Source organism: Solanum verrucosum, unplaced genomic scaffold (assembly GCF_900185275.1).
Source record: "Solanum verrucosum unplaced genomic scaffold, falcon-dt-bn FXZP01000177.1, whole genome shotgun sequence".
NCBI classification, from domain to species: Eukaryota; Viridiplantae; Streptophyta; class Magnoliopsida; order Solanales; family Solanaceae; genus Solanum; species Solanum verrucosum.
The window spans coordinates 1-27,138 of NW_026020401.1; the positions used below are offsets into that span (position 1 = coordinate 1).

Consider the following 27,138-nt stretch of genomic DNA (forward strand, 5'->3'; position numbering starts at 1 on the left):
GAAACCTCCACCTGGTTTGTTCTCATCGCCTACATCAGATGTATGCAAGTTGAAACGGTCTTTGTATGGATTAAAACAAGCTCCAAGAGCTTGGTTCGATAAGTTCCGGTCTACTTTGTTACAATTTTCTTTTGAGCAGAGCAAATATGATTCATATTTGTTTCTTCGGAAAACATCTACAGGTTGTGTTCTTCTTTTGGTGTATGTAGATGACATTATTATCACAGGATCTGATTCTTCACTAATCACTAGCCTACAACAACTGCTTAAAGATTCTTTTCATATGAAAGATCTTGATACTCTTACTTATTTTTTGGGTTTGGAAGTTCATAATGTTGCTTCAGGTGTGTTTCTAAACCAACACAAATATACTCAAGATCTGATTTCTTTGGCTGGTCTTCATGATTCCTCCTCCGTAGATACTCCATTGGAATTGAATGTGAAGTATCCTTGTGAGGAAGGCGATCTTCTTCCTGATCCAACTATATTTCGACAATTAGTTGGGAGTCTAAATTACCTTACTATTACTCGGCATGATATCTCTTTTGCAGTTCAAGAAGTTAGTCAATTTATGCAAGCTCCCCATCATCTCCACTTGGTAGTTGTTCGTCGCATCATTCGGTATCTTCTAGGAACATCTACTCGTGGATTGTTCTTTCCAAGTGGTTCTCCTATTCGTCTTAATGCTTTTAGTGATTTTGATTGGGCGGGATGTCCTGATACTCGTCGTTCAATATCTGGTTGGTGCATGTTTCTTGGAGATTCATTGATATCTTGGAAGAGTAAAAAGCAAGATCGTGTGTCAAAATCTTCAACAGAGGCTGAATATCGATCCATGTCTATTGCTTGCTCCGAGGTTGTATGGCTTCGTGGATTACTTGCTGAGATTGAATTTCCTCAATCTCATCCTACTCCTCTCCAGCTGACAATACAAGTGATATTCAGATTGCTACTAATCCAGTTTTTCATGAGAGGACCAAACACATAGAAGTGGATTGTCATTTTATCCGAGAAGCTGTAGATAAAGGAGTCATTACTCTTCCACATGTGTCCAGTGATCTTCAAATAGCTGATGCGTTTACAAAATCCATGGCCCGACAACGCCATCAATTTCTAGTAGGCAAATTGATGCTTCATGATCCACCAACATCAATTTGAGGGGGGATGTTAGCATGATGGAAAACTAAATGATTGTATATATTAATGTAATTATATAGTGATATAAATTAGCATGATCATAAACATTTGTCGTAGAATCAAAGGAATAAATATTGTGATAGAATAGCTGATTTGGAGGGATAGCAAAGCAGATTTTGAGGAATTGAATTGCAAATTTGTAGAGATAGAATAGCTGATCTTTAGGGATAGAATGACGGATCTTTAGGGATGTGTAATCTTTATTTTCTCTATATAATGGAAAGACTCTCACTTTGAGAGGCATTCAACAGAAAATTGACACTAATACCTGTGTGATTGTTTCCCAGCTAGTTGGTCATTTTGTTAAAGTAAACTGCATAAATCCCACATTTATTATCAACCATTCTGAGATCATGAGCCCACTGGCTAAATCACACAGATCAGAACCTGGTTTGACTGAGCATTTCAACTTATTTGTTAACAGAAGAGAGGTAATATAATATTGTATTTTTCGACGTTGATCCTATAGTACTATTTCACCTTACCGTATAATCAGCTCATTCTTTTTCATTTTTCTCCAGCTATGTGATACCTAGGGGTTGAATAATATTAAAATTCTTTAATACTACATATTGTCAATAACACATATTCAGTATAAACCCACAAGTGAGATTTGAGAAAGGCAGAGTGTACGTAGATCTTACCCCTAACTCATAGAGATAGAAGAAATTCTTTAATGCTACATATTGTCAACAACACATATTCAGTATAAACCCACAAGTGAGATTTGAGAAGGGTAGAGTGTACGTAGATCTTACCCCTATCTCGTAGAGATAGAAGAGTTATTTACGGTAAACCTTCAGCCTAAATAAAGTCGGTCAAACAGTTTGGAGAAGGGGATACAAACATGTGAACAATAACAATAACAATAACAAATTAATGCGAAAGAGAGAGTGTTATGCAACAAACAAGAGAAAGAACAATAACAAAACGAGCTATTGCAATAATTAGAGCTCAAAAAACCATGTCGAACGAGATCGAAGAACAAGAAACTATATAAGAATAGTGCTAATACTACTTGTAAGAAGGAAGGCCCTAGTATGACCACCAAGCCTATCCAGCATGGAACGAGAGAACGCTTGACTACCAACTAACCTTCTACACCCTAATTTACGACTTCCAAACTCTCCTATCTAAGGTTATGTCCTTGGACCTTGGTAAGATCATGACATGTCATGTCCTGCCTAATCACTTTTTCCCAATACTTCTTTAGCCCACCTTTACCTCTTGTGACGCCCGCCACTGCCAACTACTCACACCTCTCTAGGACATCTACACTCCTATTCTTCACATGCCCAAACTACCACAGTCTCGTCCCAATCATCTTGTCCAATACAAAGACCACTCGTACCGTTTCTCGAATATCTACTTTCTTAATCTAGTCTCTCCTAGTATGGTCATACATACACCACAACATTTTCATCTCTGTGATTTTCATCTTCTGAACTGAGAATTCATAACAGGTTAATACTCTGGTTTTTGTTCCATAAAAAAAAATCGTTCTAACCACCCTCCTATAGAACTTATCTTTTATAATTTTTGGCGGTACCTTCTTATCACACAAGACCCTGGAGGTGAGCCTCCATTTCGTTCATTCTACGCCACTACAATGTATGATATCATCGTCGTTCTCTTTGTTACCTTAAATTAAAGACCCCAAGTATTTAGTCTTGGTGCTCACCTGGACCCATTTAGTAGTTGAAGGTGCCTGAATTTAGCAACAACAAATTAAAAAGTAAAAGAGCCTTGGTAGGGCCATTAATGGGTATTACTATATTAATATTGTGTTGGAAAAGTGGTATATCATGCTAAGAAAAATGGAAATTAATTTCTTGTCAACCAAGGAGAATGGATATGAGTAAATTACTTTGTGATGAAAAAGTATTACTATTAAACTATCAATATTATATAATAAGAAGAATGACAATGACATATTTCTTGTCCATCACTCCATTGTTTAGTAATCCTAAGTCATTAAACCTTATTTATTGGCAAATTTCTACTAAAAGATTATCAACTTGTTTAATCCTGGATTAAGTACTTACATAATCAACCCTCTACTAATTTCATCAAATTGCTAAGTCTAACTATAGTCACTAATGGATTCATCTGTTTCAACAGAGCCACTTAGCAAGAAGTATGGTGATTTAGCCTCTTTTTTTTTTTTGTCTTTTACTTCAGTTTCTTTTTTGCAATTGTAAAAGTTAATCTATGTGCTCTGAATATGACAATAACTTTTGTATATTTAGTTTACAATTTGTTAATTTTTTTGGACTTAGATATTTTGAATGAAATGTTACCAAACAATATATGTTGCTCTTATGTTTTGATTTCCTTTGGTGAAAAAGTGCTCTTAAGAGAGAAAAGAAGGCAAAGGAGAAGGAGCACCTTGAACAGGAAAAGAAGGTAAATCTTCTGTTCTGTGTATTTTGTTTATGTTCTGTTATCAGTGATGCTTGACTATCTCTCAGGGATTTACCCCGTCTTTGCGTTGCAAGTGAAAGTGTACATTTTTATGTCTTCATGCTGATGAGTTTTGTCCCGATTGGATGTACAGGCAGCACCAGTAGCTAAAAGGCAAATGGAGCAACACAATTTACCTGAGAATGATAATTTGGATCCTACTGTAAGTACCTCTACCATTTCGTTGAACTTCAGTTCGAACTTATCCCTCGATGAGCATGAGATTTCACGGTGTGATAAATGGTTAAAAATTGATTTCTTTGTGGCAGCAATACCTGGCGAACAGATTGAGGAACGTTGAGTCGTTGAGAGAATCTGGAATCAATCCATATCCACATAAGTTCTTCATTACAATGTCTATTCCTGAATTTATCAGCAGATATGCTCATCTAAATACTGGAGAATTTCCTGAAGACATTGATATCTCCTTAGCAGGTGCTCAGGTTATGATTTCCGTTAAAAGTTGATTAGAGTTTGAAATTTCAATAGTTTTTATTCGTGTTCGTGTAGGGAGAGTGATAAGCAAGCGTGCATCATCGTCAAAACTCTATTTCTATGAAATGCTTGGTGGTGGGGTGAGAGTACAAGTACTGGCTAGTGCAAGGTATATTGAGTTGCTTGGGCTCAACGAGTGATGAGATGAAGACATTCTATAAAATACTTGCTATTTCTTCAATTTAAGTTGTGTTATCACTAACGAAAAATGGCGTAGGGAACACATTTGATCCAACAGCATCTCATTTATATATGTTGAGTAGGGATTCTGATGTGGATGCTGTTCAGTTTTCTAACTATCACTCTGGAGTGAAGCGAGGTGACATAATTGGTGTCCGCGGATATCCTGGTTAGTCCTTTAAAATCCAATTATAGAAAGAAAACTAAGATTTTTGAGGCACTAAAGTGTCATTCTGCTGCAGGAAAGAGTAAGAGAGGAGAGCTAAGTATCTTTGCAAAATCCTTTATAGCTCTAGCCCCTTGCCTACACATGTTACCGAGGCGGCTGACCTCCTCTGTCGTAGATGAAACTCGGACACAGGTGAAACACCCACAACTATAAGGAAACCTATCTTATGTCTGTTTAGAAACTTTACATCAATGATTCTTAATACATGACTCAAAGGAGTTGCTTGTTTACAGAGTTTCCAAGGAACAACAGCTAATGATACTTGGACTCCAGGAGATCCGAGAAACCCCGAGTCATATGTGTTAAGGGATCAGGTATGATCATATCAAGAATTTGGCTTTTCAAATGTTAAATGGAAGCCCCTTCGCCATCCCACTTACAGACCAAGAATGGATAAAAAAGGGTAGCCCGGTGCACAAAGCATCCCATGTTAGCACGGTCCAGGGAAGGGACGCATCCCAAGGGCTGTGATGTACACAACCTACCCTATCACAAGCATTAGTGTTTGCATCCACAGCTCGAGCCTGTGACCTATAGGTCACACGAAGACAAAGAAGGGAGATAATTAGGAGTGGAAAAAAGGAGAATTTCTCAATTGTATTGGAGTACCATACTAGGTTAATCTGGTGTCCAGCATCTAATTACAGTATTCTAATTGTGTTACATTGTGAATTTCAGGAAACTCGGTATCGTCAAAGGTACTTAGATCTAATGATGAATCCAGATATTCGAACTTTATTCAGGACTCGTGCCAGAATCATTTCTTACGTTAGGAATTTCCTCAATAGTCTTGAGTTTCTGGAGGTTTAATTCTACAAATAGCTCTTCCAATGCTGACTTATTCTTCTGATTAATGTGTTCTTTTCTCACTCAGCTTTCTATTTGTTTTAGGTGGAGACTCCTTCTATGAATTTGACAGCTGGAGGAGCTGCAGCCAGACCATTTGTCACTCACCATAACGAGTTGGACACAAAACTATTCATGCGTGTTTCCCCCGAGCTTTATCTTAAGAAGTTGGTTGTTGGTGGATTTGATCGTGTTTATGAGATGGGGAAGCAATTCAGGAATGAAGGAATGGATTTAACTCACTCTCCTGAGTTCACAATGTGTGAACTTTATATGGCTTACGCTGATTACAACGACTTGATGGATTTGACAGAGCAGCTACTATCAGGTAAGCATCACAAATAGTTATCTAGATTGCTTTTCGTCTTCAATCCGTTGATATAATGGATTTGATTTTTGCATATTGCTCTTAGGTATGGTGAAGGAACTAACCGGAAGCTATAAAATAAGGTACCATGCTAATGGATTGGATAATGAACCGATAGAAATTGATTTCACTCCTCCATTCAGGTATATTGAATATGTGACTAATGGTGTAAAACTTCACCTTCCAGACTAGCATTTACTTAAATGTTTGGAGTTTCTCTTGTTTGTTAATTGCAGAAAGATTGATATGTTGTCGGAGTTGGAGAAAGTCGCTAACATCAGTATACCTAGTGATCTATCGAGTGAAACTGCTAATAAGTACTTGATAGATGTATGTGAAAAGTTTGATGTCAAATGCCCTCCACCTCATACCACAACACGATTACTCGATAAGGTCCCTTCCTAGTTCCTACCTTGCCAAAGCATACTGTTGTCTTTACTATATCTTGTAGATGTACTAATACCTGTGTGATTGTTTCCCAGCTAGTTGGTCATTTTATTGAAGTAAACTGCATAAATCCCACTTTTATTATCAACCATCCTGAGATCATGAGCCCACTGGCTAAATCACACAGATCAGAACCTGGTTTGACTGAGCGTTTCAACTTATTTGTTAACAGAAGAGAGGTAATATTGTATTTTTCGACGTTGATCCTATAGTACTATTTCACCTTACCCTATAATCAGCTCATTCTGTTTCATTTTTCTCCAGCTATGTGATGCCTATACTGAACTAAATGATCCTGCAGCACAGAGAGAACGTTTCGCTGAACAATTAAAGGTATATATCTTTGTTACATTACCAATTAAGAGACTCATATGAGGTTCATTTTCCTGCTTAACTAACATTGCTGTTTCATCATATCAGGACCGACAATTAGGAGACGACGAGGCAATGGATTTGGATGAATCCTTCATTACTGCATTGGAGTATGGATTGCCCCCTACTGGTGGACTAGGCATGGGGATTGATAGACTTACAATGTTGCTTACAGATTCACAAAATGTCAAGGTTTAGTAAACTCTAATTCTTGAAGATTTTAAAATGTAAACACATATCAATTCTTACTCTTCCCATTGTTCTCTTATCTTCTCAGGAAGTTATCCTCTTTCCAGCCATGAGACACAATGAAAGAATTTTACCAAGTGGCGCGAGCAATCGTGTGTTCTCTCATTCATGATCAAGTTTGATTGAGCAATTCTACATAAAACTTTCAAAATCAGTTCCCAGAATTTGTTTAGAATTTTCATTTACTAGTATCTCAATGTAAAATATGAACACAATGTTATCATATTAAAGATTTACTTTTAGTTTCTGAGAGGAAGTGCATTGTGGTTGACAAGTTAATAAGTGTCAATGTATCCATCTCTTGAAAATGTAGTTAAATATCAATAAAAGATATTTTTCTCGTCCACTTTTACATGATCACATACTTTAAAAATATATTTTCACTTTTACTCGTTATTTTGTATATCAAAATAAAAAAAAAAACAACATTACTTTCATGTTTTACCGTCAATATTAATTACTTATTCCAAATCATTTCCAAACCTAGACTATTCATCAACAAATTTCCAGTACAGATTGCTTATTCTATTTTTTTAGTCAAATCTATGAATTGATTGGCGGGAGTTTAATTTTTAACCAAATAAAGAAGATTCATTTTTAATACATATTTGACTCGAAAAGGAAAATTCACAAAATTTATGGACTTAGAAAGATAAAATAAATATTTTATTTTAAAATACCACGTGAATATTAGGAAATTAACCAGAATATCTACATTTTCAAAAAAATTGACCCAAAAAGATGATTCGCAATTAGTAAGGCAATTATAATATTAATAATGGTTATACTTTAAAAGATGTTCTATTTAGATCAATTATTTTTGCCTTATTTAACTTTTTAGGTGTTTCTACATTGCAATATTATTTTCCATACAGGCTTCAACACACCAAATTAAAAAAAAAAAAAAAGATAACCAGTCAACAATTCCTACTTAGCAATTATAATTTGTAAATTTTTTAGATGATATATGTACTTCATCTATTTTAAAGTGTTTGATTTGTAAAATTTTGAGATTTGATTCAATTTTTTATGTGCTTAAATATTTTAAATTATTAGTTATTACAATTTATAATAGTGCTTTTTATATTATTTTTTCATATTATGATAGTGTGACGTGGATGATCAAATCAAATGTATCAATCATCAATATCTTGGGTACCAACCTTGATTTCCGTGCCAAATTTATATCCTTCATTTTTTTTCATCTTCATCATTTTGAGAATCGTAACAGTTTCTTCTTCTTCTTCTCTCAGTTGAAGAGTCGACAGAATTCTTCCTTTTTTCATCCATGAAAGTTCCAGCAACTAAAATTCAAGGTGCCTTCTTTTTTCCATTCATTTTTTTCAGAGAAAATTGATCGCTTCATTTTTTACGTTTTTATTTTTTGATAATTGGGATTTGGTAACCGGAATTGTTTGATTATTTCTTTTTCAAAATTTGGTAAGGTTATATGACGGAGAAAAAAATGTGATTTTGGAAATGGGTTTTTTCCATATGTATAAGTTTTTGAATTGCAGAGCAAAGAGGTACAATTTTCTTTCAAAAGATCGGTTACAGCTTAGATATCTGTAATAGTCAGTGTTCATTTCTTTGCTTTACACTTAGAATATTTGGATGGTGGAAAAAGCTTAGATATTTGTAATTAGCTGTCAAATTTGAACCTAAATTAGTACTTGCGATGTTGATTAAGTAATTTTGTTTGTATTTTGCTATTTAATTTGAGCATGTTTTACTTACTTGCTGCTTTGGACTCTCTGTGTGATTCATTTGATTAAGGACTTGTTTTTTTAAACGTAATGCAGAGGAAATGTCTAAAGAGGCGAAAAGTTTCTATTTTGATCTACCAGCTTTGGATATTTCTGTTGCATTTCCTCAAGCAACACCAGCGTCCATCTTTCCTAAATGCAGTAAGATTGATTTTTACTCTACTCATTTGTGTATTTATACCGTTTGTTATTTGAAGAAAGAAGCTCAGTACTCTTTTGAATATTGTTAGATGAGACTGCTTTGTTGGATGAAAAATTTGTGTTGATCTCTTCCTTTAAGGACTGAGTTATCTTTGTTACGGGGTACTTTGATATTCGAGCTGATCAGCTCTTGGTAGCATTTGATAAGATCATTTTTGTGGTCACAATGCTAGGGGTTTCACTAACTGGGATGTAAACTTTACAGCTTCAGACTATTATCAGCTTGATGATCTCTTGACTTCTGAAGAGAAAGCCGTCAGACTGAAAGTGAGAGAGTGCATGGAAAAAGAAATTGCTCCTATAATGACAAAGGTATCCGTATTCCGTAGTTCTCTGTATTTCCTGTATGTGCTAAATATTTAGTTGCAATTATAGTTAATAAAAAACAAAGACATACTCATAATTCTCCCAATGAACTCGAATTTCCAAGTAAAAGGTTGAGCATTGGATACTTATCCCTTTCTTGATTTGATTGTGCAGTACTGGGAGAAAGCAGAGTTTCCGTTTGAAGTCATTCCGAAACTTGGTGCTTTGCACATATCTGGTGGCACTATAAAGGTGTTTTTATATAGCAGTAGGAATTGGCAGATTTACAGTTAATGAATCCTTCTCAATTTCTATAACGCATGTATTTACTTTCTGGTTCAGGGGTATGGTTGTCCAGGTTTATCAGTAACTGGAAGTGCCATTGCCCTAGCAGAAATTGCCAGAGTTGATGCAAGCTGCTCTACATTCATTTTGGTGCATTCATCTTTGGCAATGCTCACTATTGGTAAATTAGTTTATTAACCGAAGTTTCTGTCTGCACCATTTTTATTTATTTGGAGCTTTGGGAATTTCAGACGTAATCGTCTTAAATAACGATATACAACTTCTTATACATCGATTTTCTTTCAACAATAGGACTATTGGGATCCGAAATGCAAAGGCAAAAATACTTACCATCTCTGGCTGAACTTAGCAGTATATCTTGTTGGGTAAGATGCTTGGTTAGTTGTTGATTTTGCATTAGCATCTGTTCTTCTATCGATAAGTAGTTATAATCTTAATCTTTTGGGAATTAGGGTCTAACTGAGCCAGACTATGGAAGTGATGCAAGTGCTTTGAGGACCACTGCCACAAAGGTCTAGAATCTAAAATTTAATCCTGGTTATTAATGTATATACCGTTCATCATTATTTTGTTCTTTTTAGGGTAAAAGGCTGCTTAATATGTGCCCCTTCCCTTTCTTTTGCAATCTCTAATGGTTAGGTTGAAGGAGGTTGGATCCTTGAAGGGCAAAAACGGTGGATAGGAAACAGCACTTTTGCGGATGTGTTGGTTATATTTGCTAGAAACACAGCCACAAACCAAATAAATGGGTAAGTAACAGTATGCTTTCTAGATAATGAAGTCCACCACATCTTTCACTTATTGCAAGCATGACTTGAAACCATTCTGAAAGTGTCTTGTGATATAAAATTCAGTGTTTACTAGCTTTCACCATCTTGAGACTTGGGTTTAGTTTAGGATAAATTCTGGGATTTATTTTTCTTTTAACCTTGTAGAACAATTTGGTTGTTACTTGTTCCTATACCCAGTATGGATTCTAGAAGTATAACTATAATACTGAGTTTTGTAGGAGGTCCCTTTGCTTGTACCCCCCTCTCACTGAAATATACATTCTGTATGTCCCTCTGCCCTGAACTTCTAATTTTTGTCTCAAAATTGGTTATTGTGTTTGTCTCAGTTTCATTGTACAGAAGGATGCTCCAGGCTTGCAATCCACTAAAATAGAAAACAAAATTGGGCTGCGGATGGTTCAAAATGGAGATATCCTCTTTAAGAAAGTGTTTGTTCCTGATGAGGATAGACTACCAGGTGTCAATTCTTTCAAGGATACAAGTAAGGTATGGCTGTGATGCTTAATTGAGGATGATGATGCAAAATGTGCACATATGCTTGTTTACTAATAAAGCTTGAGCAGAAGTACCATCCTGAAGTTATTGTTAGTTTATATACTAAAAGGTTTCTCACTAATGGTTGGTCCGACAAGGGAACAAGAATCACATACTTACCATGTGAATTTAGACCTTAAACCTTAAGAGAATGAATTAATGTGTACTTGTAGTGATGCTAATAAAGTTATTTATATTCTTGAAAATATACCCATCCTCCACCAAACGCACCAACCCCCTAAACAAGAAAAAAGAAGATTCATTTTGGAAAAATACATAGCTATCCACAAAAAAGGAGGAAAAATGGATTAATTTTTAAACTCCTCTGATCACTATCTTAAGTTTACTAATGCATTTTTTCTTGCAGTTCAATTGTCATACTAATTGATAAAGTCATTGTTCTCATTATAACAATTTCCTGTCTTTATTCCCAATAATCCAAGCATGCATCTTTACCATTCAACTTTCTTGAAGTTCTTTGATTTAAAATTCTGTCCTTTTTACGTTATTGTCAATATTTTGCTACGTCAATTACTGAAGTAGCTGAAATTGTCTTTGACAGTCTATACTTTGTTCCTTGAATAGGTGCTTGCTGTATCACGTGTCATGGTTGCGTGGATGCCTATAGGCATTGCAATGGGTGTATATGATATGTGTCACAGGTAGTAGTTTAAATTAGATCACTTGTTTTATTTGGCCCCAACGATAGTTAATTATTATACTGCATGCACTTTGGTTTAAATGACTTCAAGTTAACTCCTGCTGGGTAAAATAGGGGAAGTTCATTTTTGAGATTGCTATTGTCTATGATGTCCTTTTGATAAGGATTTGAGGAAAAGAACTAGGTTACGAATTGAAGCATAGTTATTGCATCTTTCATGTCTCATCATTCAACATATAATCTGTCATGAAAGTTATTTACTTCACAGAAATGCAGGGTAAGACTGCATAAAATAGACCTTTGTGGTTGGCCCTTCTCCGGACCCCGTGCATAGCAGGAGCTTAGTGAACCAAGCTTCTCTTTTTTTGTATAATAGAACAGTCAATCTATAAGATATTATAGTTCATTGAATCTCTCAAGAAATAAGTAATTGTATATAAAGTGATCCTAGAAGTTAGTAGCTTCTATTTAGAATACCTTTAACATGAAGCGGGTTAGAAGAACTTCCGTTAGCATTCTGTTGTACCCCTCAATCTTTCGTTCAATGCTTTTATATAGTGTTACCTAGTTCAACATTTCTATGGGCTAAATCATTTTCTAACTTCAAGGTATTTAAAAGAGAGGAAGCAATTCGGAGCTCCATTGGCTGCTTTCCAGCTAAATCAACAGAAGCTGGTGCAGATGTTGGGAAACATTCAGGCTATGCTTCTTGTTGGATGGCGCCTTTGCAAGTTGTACGAGAGTGGTAAAATGACTCCTGGTCAGGCTAGCTTGGGGAAGGTATAAGACCTTATTCTGCAGATTTTTAAAGTGGTTATGGATTGATCTTTTGCACTGATTAACAAATCGTTTTTTTCTAGTCATGGAATACCTTGAGGGCTAGAGAGACCGTTTCTCTTGGACGAGAATTACTTGGTGGTAATGGTATCTTGGCGGATTTCCTAGTTGCAAAGGTTTGTGGATGAAAACCACAGGATACTTTATTTTCATATTTCTTTTTTACTTGTATAGTTGTGTAGATCTCATTTCAGCAGCAGCTTACTTATTGTGGTCTCGTTTCTCCATATCTGTAGGCATTCTGTGACTTGGAGCCCATCTATACGTTCGAGGGTACCTATGATATCAACACCCTAGTAACAGGTAGAGAAATTACAGGTCTTCCTAGCTTCAAGCCAGCACCATTGAGGCCACAGAGTCGTCTGTAATGCTTCGACCATCTTCCTATTCTCTGGAAATTGTTCTGCTGAATTCAGTGCACATTAGAGTACTTGTGCTGAAAAAAGGGAACAAACTTGAGGATGTTTAATCTCTTTTAATTTCCAGGATCATTATCATAAATAAGTCTATTAGAATAAAGTGTAACATTGTTATATGTGAACTTGTTCATTATTACGTATCGATTTGGCTATGTAAGCCAGTATCTGGAGTTATCTTTCTGATTTTATATGAATTTTCTTATTTGAGATTTTGAAAAACTCACACCAATTAACTCGTATTCATATTACAATATTCAGACACAAATAAAGAGAGATTATGAAATAATATACAACAATCATTCAAACAATCTGTTAAAAGTTTTGATGTGCATAGGTATGGACATGGATGTTAAGTTTTGATGTAAAGCATTCAGGCTAAAGTGTAATGCTGAATATACAAAATTACCTAATATAGCAATTATTTTTTACCTTTCTATCACTCTTAATAGTGTGATATTTCTAGTCTCAATTTATAGGGAAGAGGGTCTGATATATCCCTTAACTTTGTCATTTAGAGCTGATATATCATCGTTATAAAAATGGCTCATATATATCCCTATTGTTATACAAATGGCTCACATATACCCTTTTCTCTAACGAAAGTGAGTTTAATTTTTTAATAACTTTTTTAAACAAAGTATAATCCCATATGGGAATACTTAACCCTACTCAAACATATATTTTTTTGACTTATTTTTTGTTTCAATGACTAATTTAGATTTATTATTTTGATGGTCAAATTTATTTATGTTTCACTAATATTCTTGTAAAATTTATTATAGATAACCCAATTTTTTTTTCCAAATACAAAAACTAAATTACAATATAGCCGAAAAAATAGTTTTAAATTATAATATAGCCACAAAAAAATTGTTTTAAATTTTTTTCTTACATTAAGGAATAAAAGAAAATAATAATAATAAGAAACTCAAATAATGATAATCAAAGAAGTCAAAAAATAATTTATGTATGGAAAATATTAAAATATACCTTGAACTTTGCTAGAAGTATCATATATACCCCAAAATGATTTTTTTTTTAAATTAAAGGCTAAATATATAAATTTAAAACTAATTTTTTCATTCCCGTTAAATGAAGGGTATATGTGAGCTCATTTTGTAACGGTAGAGGTATATGTGAGCCGTTTGTACAACGACAAGGGTATATATGAGCCACTTTCATAACAAGGGGCATACCAACTCCAAATGACAAAATTGAGGGGTATATCAAACCCTTTTCCCCAATTTATATGCAGATTTTTTTGAATTAGTACCATAAAGAATGATATATTTTTATATTTGTAACAATTTAACTTGAATACTTGATAATGCTCCTTTTACCTTTGATGAAATGATTTATAGCACTACTTATTTTCGGTTCCCTTTGAGGCTCTCCATAATCCAATCAATAAGCTAATACTTATCAGTTCTCACTTAATAATAACATATACAAGCAAAATCAAGCAGGGTTATATAACACACAAGGCCCCGTGAAATTTTATTTTAACAATGCAACATTTTCTTCTCAAAAGATTCGGAAAAATAGAAATATTTATTTCCATGATGCAGCATATGTTTTTTTTTTTAATTTAAAAAAGTGCTAATATCGAAAAAAAAACCACTTGACATTACTGCTAATTGTATGCCACGTCTGGATATTAATACTTTGCAACAAATGTTTTGACTAGATGAAAATCTACAATCATCAATTCCCTCAATCAGGATGTAAACATTATTGGGATATGAACTTAATTATAGCCTTATTTAAGTCAGTTTTTACCTCAGTCCCAAACAAGTTGGGGTGAATCAAATTTGATACAAGTAAAATATATATTATCAGTCATGTTTCCCTTTACTATAAGGTTTTCTGATATTTGGTTATAACACAACAATGCTTGCTGCTCCTTCCATTGTCCCGGGAGTCCTCCTAGTTCCCGAATTTTTTGATGGCTTGGCTTAATTCAGGGGTTCAATAGCAGTCAGGTTCACGAAGCAAAAATGCTTCATGGTTCTGGTTATCTACTATGATATGATGGTCAGACTTACAGCAGTCCACACAATCGAGGTCTTGAGCAGATTTGCCTTCCATTTGATTTGACTAGTGCCATAACTCCAGCAGTTACACCAGCACACACTGCAGAGGACAAAATGCTGTTTGTATTTCGTCCTGCTACATAAAGTAGATTATGCTAAATTAGAATCTTGAGAAATGAAACTATAAGATAAGACTTTGGCAAATACTCTGCATACTAAATCTCATTCAGTTCTATTAAAAAATGGAAGTAGAAAATGATACCTTGGTTAATCGTGATGTTGGTCACGGTCAATCCACCAATTAAAAGTGCCGATGCTACTGGTAGATACTGCAATGATTTGTTCATATGATCAATAATCAGTCCAACAATGTGTTACAAAAGGAAATAGGTAATATGACCAGGCTAAATTACTGCAACAATTCAGTAGTTATTAAGACAAGTAACCACTTGGCATGGGTTTATGTTTTTTCATTATAATCTGGTCATTTTCTGGTCAATTGCTTTAACAAGTTTGCACCACACACCAACACTAGTGTGTAAAAGCAGCTATACTGTCATAGAGATTTAACTTTGTGAAAACAGATTGTAAGATTCATGATTCTACAGGATGGAGAAGCCCGTCTATAATATAGGTTATTTATTTAAAGACAGTCATTGCTTACACTGAGTGAGTCGAATCCATTATTCCGGAACGGAGAGGGGCTGTCCCTGTTAACACTGTAGCGACCACTTATAAGGTCCGCTGCATCCTGCAAGTGCATGGAAAGTATATGAAGATTCACTTGCAATGAAAAGAGAATAAATAAGAGAGGATCATTTCATAGTAAGATAATGTCTGCAGCATGCCTGGCGAATTCCATCCTGAAAATTGTTCAAGAAGTATCTTGAAATGGCACTCATCCCATCTTTTATAAGTCCTGTCATAGTCTGTTTTCCATATCTGGTACATTTTTCAAAGTAAATTTAAGGTAGAAAAATGATGCTTTTGCATTGATTTTTTTAACCCAAAATATTTCGTCCATTACCTGACAAGGTCCCGTTTTAGAGCATGTGTTCCAGAATATTCCAGGCTGATTTCATCACCTTGCTCCACCCACACTGCAATATTATTAGGAGTATGAAGTCTAAATAGACAAAGATTGCAAGTATGCATTTATTGGACCACGAATGTTACAGAGTCCATACTAGTCTTAAAGATTTCAAAATCTTCAGTGAACATAGAAATGCACTCATTTGAAGAAAGTGCACCAAGTCTTTGGAGTTGAGAATCCAAAGACTTCCGAGCCAGGTAGCTCTGCACAAGATAACAGCAGATTATAAAGGGAAAGTACAAGGGGAATCACCATATAAAATAAACAATATTCTGTGTGTTTGAAGGATTTCAAGGACTCGTTCATCGAATAAAGAATAGATGTGGTTCCTCCAACCTGAGTAACATTTGTTCGATCTAGGGAATCAATGCAGTTGGATCTAATAACTCCTCTCTGCTCTAATATAATCTTCTCTTCTGTGTCTATGAGAAAGTATCTGCCCAGCTGGATTAGTGAATTTTAGCAAGAAAAAATAGTATTATGGAGATTAAACATTCTCAAATTGAAGAGTCTTTTCCTGGCAAGCAATGCCACTGTTGGTCTAGTTTAATTCTTACCCATTTTTTTCAAAATCCTCTGCGATCTGATCATATAGAAGTTGTATGTTGTCAAAGTTTGAGCCCCCACAACAGTGATGAAAGTCAAACGACACATATCTAAGACAATGCAAACAGAATCAAGAAATTAGTCTTGAATTTGAGTTGGCAACACCTCAGTTATTCAATGCAGTGCAGTAGGCACAAAATTCCTGAATTATTGATTGGAAAAAAGACTAAATAACTATATAACACAACACTCATTATCGCTAACTGTAGAAACTATTCATACTATTCCAATCCTATCCTCTATTCAGAATGAGCGATGGGACAAGCTTTCAACCAGATGTCTACTGACTTTGAAGATGACTGCCATATCAGAAGTTATTGGCCAACTCTTTAGTTACCACCTTTCTCTCAATCTTCTAACTTCAGACATGTGATGGCAACTATCATAGAATTAAGCGTTGGCCAACTATTAAACTCTCAAGTTCTCTCTCTACCTTCTAACTGCAGTCACTATGGAACCATGAGATGGAAATGATTCTACAGCCTCAGATAGAGAAAGGTTTAAGAGAGTCTGTCACCTCACACTTGACAGCTTTTGGATTTCTGCTGCATAAGCTGCACTTAATAGACCCTCATCACCTTGCTGCAAAAGGGGATAACGAAAATAGTCAACACATTTGTAAATGTGAAAAAGTTATTATCAGAACTAGCTCCTGTAGCAATAAACTAAAATTGATAAGTGGTCTCATAAGAAACAGAATGCTATGAACTATGATTGCTCTGACTATTAAGAAATGAAATAATAGTTACTGTTTTGACAACAAATTTCATCATTCACAATGATTTTGAGATATCTTGGACCGTAACATAATGCTTAAGATTATAGTAATTGGATTAGAAAAGAGAAAAAAAATCTTAGTTTTCCTGATATATTCAAAAAGGTCAATAAACACGGATACATGTATAGTTGAGCACGGAGACACGTATAGTTTAAAACATTCTCCACAGTTGATACTGCAAAATAAACGTCCACATTATAAACATCAAATCAACTCAAAGAACTAAGTATCAGCAGAAAAGCTATATACCTTGTTTGTCAGGTCAACTGCAACGACATGCCCATATCTTTGCAAGAGATCATGAAAATGGCGCTCCACGACTTTTGGCTGAACAACGGAAGGCAATTTCTCATAATTCATACAGAAAAGATTTTAAATAAAAATAATTAGGACAAGTACATACTGTTTCCTCGTGATCGATAATATTAAGCCGTGGTTTATAGCTCAAATCAACAATTTGCTCCCACAGGAGTGGAATTGAACCTCGAATCTGAAATGCAGAAAGAGATGGTTTCTTGATGCTTAGGTCATTGAAATTGTCAAAGTTCCCTCTGTTCTTTGTTAGCGCAAAGTGACATCTCAAACATACACAATTCCTCCAACAATGGAAAGAGGAAACTTAAAGAGAACATGAATATTATCAGATGAGAATATATAGGACTAATGTTCTTTCATGCATTTAAGATATATATATATATATATATATATATGTATAAGAAAGAGAGATAACTGGCTAAAGAGAGAGAGAGAGGGCAGATATATAAGAGACAGAACTGGCTAAAGAGAGAGAGAGAGAGAGGGCAAATATATAAGGGAGAGAACTAGCTAAAGAGAGAGAGAGAGAGAGTGCAGATATATAAGAGACAGAACTGACTAAAGAGAGAGAGAGAGGGGGCAGATATATAAGAGACAGAACTGGCTAAAGAAAGAGAGAGAGCGGGGGGGGGAGTTACACAAAAGAAAACAACTAGTTACTTTAGTCACACTGCTGAACTACCAAAAAGCAGCTATAACTCTCAGTTAGACATGGAAAAAACATCAATAAATCCTTATTTTCCAAATTAAATGTGTGAAAGCCATAGAGATGCAATTTAACTGAAAAATCATGCTTCTAAAAACTTACTTGCAAAAAAGAAGACCTGAAACCTTCAAACTCCAGCAACTGCTCAGTTTCAATAAAATTAGCAGCATCTCCTTCTAGATTAGCCCCTCTTCTCCACAATCGTGTTCCTATATTAAACACAATAATATTAACTTAGAAAACAAATTTGGGTTTGATTCCAAAAATCAATGTCACATGCTTAATGCAATAAGATTAACTTAGAAAACAAATTTGTGCTGGAGGTAAAATCAATGTCACATGGTTTGGAGGATAACAGATTATGTACCCAAGCGCCGTGTGCATCTCCTTGAAATCAATGCTATGGTAGCTGGTGAATCTTTGAGTTTAAGATGTCCAGTCTGGAAGCTTAGGTCCTGGTTAAGGAAAAAGTATTTGTACTTCCGAGAAAAGCACACGTAGTTTGGCATTTATGAATTGCATATCCTTAGGGAGGGAGGAAAGGGCAGAGGGAAAGAGAGGGAGACATGGGAGTAGGGACAAGAACTTCAGGATATTTCCTTGCAACAGAGGAATGACGAATCCATCAAGCTGCACCAACAGAAAAATGAAGGACATATTAGACAAGCTACATACCAGGGTCAAATGCACCTGATTTTTAATAATCTCATTGACAATCAACAGAAATATTTAATTTGTAACATGTAAAGGAACTTATTGTTCAGAAGAAATGTAACTATCAAACTAAGAATATCTTTAACAAACCATATTTTCAACCAGTTCCTCCAACAGATTTTTATTCCAAACAAACCGCGGATCAGCCTGAAATTAAGCCAAAACCAAAATATTCAAGAAGAAACAACTTTACACAAATACGATACACTAATGAAAAACATTATGATGTCAGTGCATAAAGGTGATAGGAACATAGTTGTTGACGGAGATGATGCCAAAAAAATGTATAAACCTATCTGGTATTTATCATCCATCAGGAATAATGTATCAGGAAAGCCTTTGTAGAGAAGCAAAACACCTGGCAGAGTAGTTAATATAATACTTCAACATTTAGTCCCACTCCCACATCTACATCAATTTAAGAGGTGAAACTAATCCAGCATGATATGGCAACTAAATGTGGTAGAGTGGTCAAATATGGGGAACCCAATTCAGCTTTTGGCATAGCTGTAGGCTAGTATCATGTCAGATCACATGCAAAAAGACGTCTTCAGTTGGTATTGTGACCACAATAAGTAACACATCTTCATGAGACAAGGCTTGATCAGAGGATAGAGTATTTTTGGCAAAAGGATTTTGACTGCCATCGCAATCACGGAAGACAACTTGATCTGATAAGGTGGCACTCAACAGACTTTACTCCAACAGAAATTAAATGTGAATCTCTTTGCTTACGAGTAATTGTTTATGGCACAGCCTAAAACTCTTAAAGCTATCACATCCAGAAATTATGCCGAAAACTCTTAAAGCTATCACATCCAGAAATTTAAGAGGCTCATAAGAGTAAGAGATATAACAGGATGAAAATATATGGGCAATGACATTAACATCATCAAGTATATCTTAAGCAGTTCTCGATCACTGACTTCAATCAATATGTGCTAACCAATGGTGACGAAACGGCAGATACAAAAGCCTGATTGCAATATTTATTCTCCCATAGAACTCACTGAGCCTTAACTGTTATCACTCCTTAGTCTCCCAGTGGTTAACAGTAGTAGTAGTAGTTACTTCTTGTTGTCATTTCTTACTAGTAGTTATTTGCAGTTTTTATTCTAGTAGTAGTTATTTCTCTGTAGTAGTTTGCAGTTTCTTAATCCAGTAATGTTAGGAAGTCGTGTCCTAGTTTCTAGGGGTAGTTATCTTATAAGTGTTGTATTTATATTTGTTTGTCTCAGTAATCTAAGCAGAAAATTATTAAGTTTTTGAATACTTCAAACTCAAGAGATTGCACGTTCTCTCTTAACGAACAAGTACCATAGGTCGAAAAAAGAAAAAACCTCTTTCCATATTCCTTATTCACTTTACATAAGCTTTGATTTTACCCTGCAGCATCCCATAACTAGATCCATAACAGGGGACATTGCAGGACAAAATCAGAGTTTATGTAGAGTAAAATAAGGAATCTGTAAAGATGTTTTTTTTTCGACCTATGGTGTTAGTTCGGAAAAATCCGCGGTACTACACAAATTAAATATGAAAAGTAGTCCGGAGAGATGCACGGTGCTACACAAATCAGATATGCAAAAAAAGGTAGTCACCGGAAGGATGGCACGGTGCTACACAAATTATATATGAAAAAGGAGTCACTGGAATGATGGCACAGTGCTACACAAACTAGATATGAAAAAGTAGTCACCAGAATGATGGCACGGTGCTGCACAAATTAAATATGAAAAAGCAGTCACCGGAATAATGGCACGGTGCTACACAAATTAGATATAAGAAAGTAGTCACTAGAATGATGCATGGTGACCCAACTTTTGCTAACATAATCATTGGCCAGACGGGTAACATATATGGGTGCCACCCGCCGGCAGCGGAAGCTCTTTAATTCTCTACCAAGTTCGTAGAGGCTCTGATACCATGTGAGAAATATAGGAAAAGAATATTATTGAATTGTTGTTGTGTCTACATTATTACATTGAGACCCTATTTATAGACCCTAGAATACAATCCTTTACCAAGTAGGATACTATTTAGTATTCCTATTTCTATTTCTATTCCTATTCCTATTCTAATAGAATTGTATAAACCTATTTCTATTCTTATAGGATTGTATAAACCTATTCCTATTCTTATAGGATTGTATAAACCTATTCCTATTCTAATAGGATTGTATAAACATATTCATATTCTAACAAATACAACACTTAAATAATAACTACCTCTAGAAACTAGGACATGACTTCCTAACATTACTAGAATAAGAAACTGCAAACTACTACAGAGAAATAATTAGTACTAGAATGAAAACTGCAAATAACAACTAGAGAGAAATAACTACAGCGAGTAACTACTACTACTACTGTTAACACTGGGAGACTAAGGAGTGATAACAGTAACCTTCAGCAACCTCCAAATATCAACCAAAACCAATTGGGATTAGATAAGAAAGCTACAGTGAATCACAGTAGCCTTTTTTCTTAAAACAACCTCCAACCAAAATTGAATTTAATGGTTTGTATTTCATACACACACAGATGAAGGGAAAAAGGATTCCCAAGTGCTTCATAAAATATTTTTGATACAGTAAAAGATATCAGGTGAGGTGTACATGCAAGCGGTGTCAGTTGTCGAATAGGTCACTAAGGTCTACTTTCCTTCTTTCTCCTTTCTATCTTCCATGGGTTTAATACTCAATTTAATGCACTAAGCAAGTTATCCTATCAGTGTGAATCTTTCATAAGTAGGTCCAGAAAACTTGCAGCCGCCAGAATATGTCTTCACATGCCAGTTGGAAGCAATAATATATAACATTCTACAAACATAATGTTATGAATAGTTCAAAAATAGTTAGTAGACAAACCTGTTTCCAAACTGGTTTACTCATCCACCCTTTTGCCCAAGTGCATCTTCTCTGCAAGCTGATAAACATATTAGATTTCTTGAAACTAAAAGAATTGGCAATGTGCAAAGTCAAGAAAATGACTGAACAAAAAATAGGTGTAATAGCACAGCTTGAACATACTTCACTGTTATATCTGTTTCATAGGAATAATACAAGCCTGGAGTTGATTCCACTATTGTCAACAAATTCATGAAGTAAGTTTCATCTCTTTTCTGCCAGCACAAGAAAAATAAAAGAGAAAAGGGCAAAGAGCTTCATCTCTTTTGTTCCAGCTCAAGAAAAGTAAAAGAGAAGGGAAAAGCGTAAAATACAAACGTTATTCAAATGAAAGTATATTAAGTTTGGCTATTATGATACGAGAACCATACTTCTTGACGTGTAAGATGCCTTGATGCCTCGTTGCAGGAAAGAAACTTCATGGACATCACACGGAAAATAGGAAAACCAAGATAGTTCCCCACTTCTTTCCGGGATGTTATTAATAATATATGTGATCCTACAAAAGAAGAAATTAACAGAATGTAATAAATCTTGACAGCAATTGAGTTAAATTATGATAATATCCGTTTTCTATTCCTAATCATTCCCACAATTGAAAACCTAAGTCTAATTAAGTTGACATTTAAGGAAGACCTAAACAGCTAGATTAACAACCTTACTTTTATGGATGCAGTTATAAATATGGATTTGATGAAAAGATTTACAGATGTCAATTCCTCACATTGTTGTAAACGCTTGTGCATGCTTAACCAAACATATGGTAAATGGTTTGACAGCAAAGGGAAGTAATAAAGTCTCAGATATATAGGTCAGGCAAAACAACAGACAATCAAAGAAATTAAAGCCCAAAAAGCAGTAGCAAGGCAAAAGTTTCATATCAACGCAGACATGAAATGATAGGGAAAAATAAAGGAGAAATGGAACCTAGGAAATGAAAACTAGTATAAGCACGAAACATGGAATCCTTTAAGAGGTGTGAATTGGCTTAATCTTTCACAATAAGTTGTTTCACCAACTATATACACTTGATAGAGTAACTATATATTTATGACCATGATTGTGAATATTTTATACTTCAATGTGCAATTGTTTTGGAGAAGATAATTTTACACAAAAGAAAGCAGCTAAGGACTTTTAGTACTTCCATTTTGTATCTATATGTGCCATGAATCCAAATAGACTTATCAGAAAAATCAAACTTAATTTATAAAGGAAACACAAGTGATGCTATTAGATACTATATGTAGATTACGTTCATTTTGTATCTATATGTGCCATGAATCCAAATAGACTTATCAGAAAAATCAAACTTAATTTGTAAGGGAAACACAAGTGATGCTATGAGATACTATGTGTAGATTTTCATAGGTTGCTCCATCAGAAGTAGGGGTGGCAAAACCCACCCAACCCGTTTAAGTTTGGGCGGGTTATTGACCTGCCCATTTATTAGTTCAACCCATTAAAATTGGGTTGATATGTAACCCAAACTGACTTGAGAGAAATCTTGTCAAAATATTTTAAATTTTTTAAAAAATAATTGATATGTTATATATAGCCATAATAAAAATAATAATAATTTTATTAAGTACTAAAATATTGTAAAAGAACAAATAAAACAACTAAAATTTAGTAAAATTGGGTTGGGTTGGGTCTTGACCCATTCTATAACCCATTACCCAACCCATTTTGACCCAACCCGTTTTGATCCAAGCAAATATGGGTTGGGTTAGGTCTTGCCCCATTATGACCCGCCCAAATTTAACCCAACCCGCCCAATTGTCACCCTAATCAGAAGAAGATGGGTTATGCAAAGTATTAAGGATATTTAGATGCTGACATGCATTTAGAACTGTTTGCTAAAGCAAAATCAATATTCAAACCATCTACAAGTTTACACTATCATCGCATCCATCAGCTACTTTCAACTTGTTAAGTTGTCCCAAATTGGCTGAGGAATCGACTATTTGTCTCCTTAAATAGTTTTGAACAATCCCCATCTCATGAGCTAGATTTTGGGGTTGAGTTAAGTCTCATGTCCATTTTTAAATATGGTATCAGAGTCCGACCCATTCTTGATATTCTATGTACTAATGTTGGGCCCTCATGTAGTGTTGTCCATACTCCAATAGGCAGGTCTTTGCTTTACTTGAGTCAAGGGTCAAGCAGGTACAGTATCTTTGTCTTTACAAGGTAAAGGGAAGGTTACGTACACATCATCCTCCCCAGACCCACTCGTGGGACACAATGTGTATGTTAATTGTTGTTAAGTTGTTCCTCCTTGACTGAAGGATGCATTGCTTGTCTCCTTGTATGGTCTTTGGACAATCTTCACATGAGTTAACTTTTGAAGTTGAGTTAGGCCAAAAATGCATTTCTTAACACAACTTATTCATCATCAGAATTGCACTGGTTTAACCACGCTGATGATGTAACTAAAATCACTAACAAAAAGAATGGCAAAGTTTGGACTACAAAGGTCAACACATAATTTCAGACTGAATGTTGTGATTTTTACCTTGCTTAAAGCCTGTTTGGATGCACTTATAGCTTATGGCTTATAACCAAAAGTCATAAGTTAGGAATCCTAACTTATGACTTTTAACCTATTTTTGGCATAAAAACAAGTGTCTAAAAGCACTTTCTAATCTTAACCAAACAATACAAAAGTGCTAAAAACTATTTTGACTTAAAACAAGTCGATCCAAACATGCTCTAAGAAATTACAAAAACGTACTAAAAATCACATCTTTTTAAGTTGAAAAGTATTTGTTAAGAATCGTAGTCAAAGAAAATAATGTTCAACTCTCCAAGTAATAAAGCCATACATTTGAGTAAGTACCTGTCAAAAACCTAACTGTTCAAGTGGAGAAGGGTAGAGGGGCGGGCCCATTATCCACCGAGTTTAGAAGGCTGTGATTGGTCCAAAAGGCCGGGTCACAGACGGATTTCTCGGTTATCAAAAAAAAGAAAAAAACCTAACTGTTCAATGGTTAAGCGTATAAGCTATTGACTACAAAGTGTTTGACAACAAAAGAGTACTATGATTTCGGAATATAGGTCAAACAAGAAACAGCCAATAAAAGAACTAAATCCCAAAAAGAGGCAGAAATAACAACAGGGAGAAGTTTCATATAAATGCAGACATAACACATTTAAGAGGAAAATAAAGGAAACTAAAACCTAGGAGATAAACCTGAAGTAGAATAAGCATGAAATGCTAAATCCTTTGCAAATTGTGAGTTGGCTTCATCTTGCACTATGAGGTTTTACCAACTTTAGCACTTATTGTTAGTTTGATATGTTATACCATTTATGAATACTTTAACCTTAGTTTAATCAAAATACACTATTCTTTTGTGAGGATAAATTTTAAACGAACAGAAAATAGCGAAGGACTTTTGTGTTCATCTACTTTATTTTTATAGGAAGTATTAATCAGTATCTGCCTGATGAATGTAAATAGATGAATTAGCAAAAGAAAATTAATTTAGAAAAGGGAATGCTATTAATTGTTGATGTTATATGATACCATGTGAGGATTTTTGCTACTGCACTAGAAGGACAAATAAAATTGGGTTATTTGAAGTTCTTAGGGATAGTTAACTGCTGATATGTAAAGTAGCAAATCTCATTAGCCCAAGCACATTAATTTTCACCTGCATTGAAGTATCTATTGAACTCTTCCTAAGTGAGTTTAGCAAAGATATTTGGTACCAAGTCCAGATAAAGGAAGAGAGATATAGTGGGTTCATATAACCGATCCTAACCATTTGGAATTGAGATCTAGTTGATTGAAAGTAAAATATCTACTGCCTTATTTACCCTTAAAAGGTACAGTTGAATCTGTAAGTGTGGTTCAAAGGCACGTGGATTAAATTGACCTGATAATGAAAATATAATGAATTCCGACAATCGAATGCTAAACAATTAATAAATCAATAATAAATGTAACAAAGTATGAAATGCTGAAAATGGGTCCTGTGTCGTCGCCCTGAAAGAGAGTTCAGTAGTGAGTACGTGATGGTTACAACAATGATAAAGAGGACTATTTATACCTAAACCCTAGGGTTAATTGTTTCTTTAAATCTCACCCTCATTTGAACTCCTGATTGTGTATTTATCTCCAACACACGACGTCCAGCGGGGATCTCGGCATCCCGCATAACGGCTGACTTGCTTAAAAGATCTTGGTCCTGACAGTTTCTTGTACCCGGTATCATGTCTCCGAAGCTAGACAGACTTACACCGGCCTTGGATGTTCTTATACCGAACCCATATATATACTAATTCAAGTCCGATCTACCACGTTTCGATCCCTGATATATCCCAGGTTTTACCCTATACATGCTACTAGCTATTTTACACTCCATCAAATTTGAAAGTAAAAGAAAGATTGAATATTTGCAACTCTAAAACTGTTTATTAAAGCAAAACTCCAAAAATTCACACCATCCACAATTTACAAGCCAAGCCATTTCTATCAAGTATCAACTACCTTCAACTCAAAACCAAATAAAAACTAAAAACTCACTCATAGCATTCAAATTACTGGAATTCCATTGATTCACTAACAAGCAAGTATAGGATAAAGATTCATTTCAGTTTATTACCTGCCAACAACCTAATTGTTCCAGCAACTCCATAAATAGTAGATACTTTTGAAGGTTTTCCAAAGCTCATATCACCTGAATAAAAACGCATGAGCAAAAGAGCACTCTTAGATTCACACCTCAAATGTCTTACATAGGTCAAATTAAATCATCTAATTCTGGAAACAAACAAAGTTTTTAAACATTTAGAAACTAAACAAAAACAGAATTTTTTTAAATTAAACTGCAATTCACCATTGAGTTTCTCGATGTTCCCATCGTAGCGGCTAACGGAGAAGCCTTCAGTGGATGATTCCGGTGATCGGAAAACGAATTTGTCGGCGAACTCCTGTAATTCCAATTGGCTATATAGCTTGAAATGGTCAATTGAATTTGGTTCAATTTCCATTTGTTGTAAATTTTGGAAAATGGCTTTTTGGGATAAATTGATGAGTCTAAATGAAAGAGGGTTATGAAAACCCTATAAATGATTTGTTCAATGATTGATCTCAAGACTGGATTGTCTGGAATCTACGTGGAAATGGTTAAATAAGACATATCAATTAGTACTTTATATATTCAGTCAAATAAAATATAAATTTAATCTCAAATATTTGTCTCTTCCTCTTTTAATTTTAAATATGACTTCAAAACTGAAAGTTCAATTCATGAATACAATTGAAAATCATTCCTTCATAGAAATTAATTTTTATTAGTTTGTGTGAAT

The 27,138-nt window shown here is 34.8% G+C and overlaps 4 protein-coding genes across 5 annotated transcripts; 3 read left to right on the forward strand and 1 right to left on the reverse strand.

Moving 5' to 3' along the window:
• Positions 1–139: 139 nt before the first annotated feature.
• Positions 140–1,733, forward strand: LOC125839867 (uncharacterized mitochondrial protein AtMg00810-like; the record flags this gene model as incomplete). The annotated part of the gene is made up of 3 exons (XM_049518851.1): positions 140–934; positions 1,485–1,628; positions 1,719–1,733. Coding segments are annotated over 3 exons (954 nt in total), but the record flags the coding sequence as incomplete, so codon positions are not given.
• A 1,448-nt stretch (positions 1,734–3,181) lies between these two features.
• LOC125839978 (lysine--tRNA ligase) lies at positions 3,182–7,095 on the forward strand. The gene is made up of 16 exons (XM_049518940.1): positions 3,182–3,334; positions 3,546–3,603; positions 3,755–3,823; positions 3,930–4,095; positions 4,171–4,264; positions 4,419–4,504; positions 4,578–4,696; positions 4,798–4,878; positions 5,243–5,368; positions 5,456–5,738; positions 5,824–5,920; positions 6,014–6,170; positions 6,260–6,403; positions 6,489–6,557; positions 6,645–6,788; positions 6,874–7,095. Exons 1-16 carry the CDS (start codon positions 3,297–3,299, stop codon positions 6,955–6,957), a joined length of 1,815 nt encoding a protein of 604 aa, XP_049374897.1. The 5' UTR covers positions 3,182–3,296; the 3' UTR covers positions 6,958–7,095.
• Positions 7,096–8,516: 1,421 nt separating this feature from the next.
• LOC125840009 (acyl-coenzyme A oxidase 4, peroxisomal) lies at positions 8,517–12,755 on the forward strand. Its single transcript, XM_049518989.1, has 12 exons — positions 8,517–8,752; positions 9,018–9,124; positions 9,293–9,370; positions 9,461–9,584; positions 9,716–9,789; positions 9,877–9,936; positions 10,064–10,173; positions 10,542–10,701; positions 11,335–11,411; positions 12,019–12,190; positions 12,271–12,363; positions 12,484–12,755. The coding sequence occupies exons 1-12, from the start codon at positions 8,653–8,655 to the stop codon at positions 12,613–12,615; spliced, it is 1,287 nt and encodes a 428-aa protein (XP_049374946.1). The 5' UTR covers positions 8,517–8,652; the 3' UTR covers positions 12,616–12,755.
• Positions 12,756–14,343: 1,588 nt separating this feature from the next.
• LOC125839980 (phosphoinositide phosphatase SAC8) lies at positions 14,344–26,909 on the reverse strand. 2 transcript variants are annotated; one of them, XM_049518942.1, is made up of 20 exons: positions 26,667–26,909; positions 26,433–26,507; positions 22,191–22,318; positions 21,943–22,034; positions 21,781–21,838; positions 19,002–19,058; positions 18,794–18,827; positions 18,565–18,645; positions 18,300–18,406; positions 17,580–17,666; positions 17,426–17,503; positions 16,916–16,980; positions 16,350–16,448; positions 16,129–16,228; positions 15,887–15,995; positions 15,727–15,799; positions 15,548–15,641; positions 15,364–15,450; positions 14,962–15,028; positions 14,344–14,835 (listed from the first exon to the last, which is right to left on the reverse strand). In XM_049518942.1, the coding sequence occupies exons 1-20, from the start codon at positions 26,818–26,820 to the stop codon at positions 14,708–14,710; spliced, it is 1,773 nt and encodes a 590-aa protein (XP_049374899.1). In that variant the 5' UTR covers positions 26,821–26,909; the 3' UTR covers positions 14,344–14,707. The 2 variants fall into 2 exon arrangements, 1 of the variants encoding a protein (XP_049374899.1); XR_007443715.1 differs by having other exon boundaries at positions 14,344–14,832; positions 15,364–15,641.
• Between the last annotated feature and the right edge of the window lie 229 nt (positions 26,910–27,138).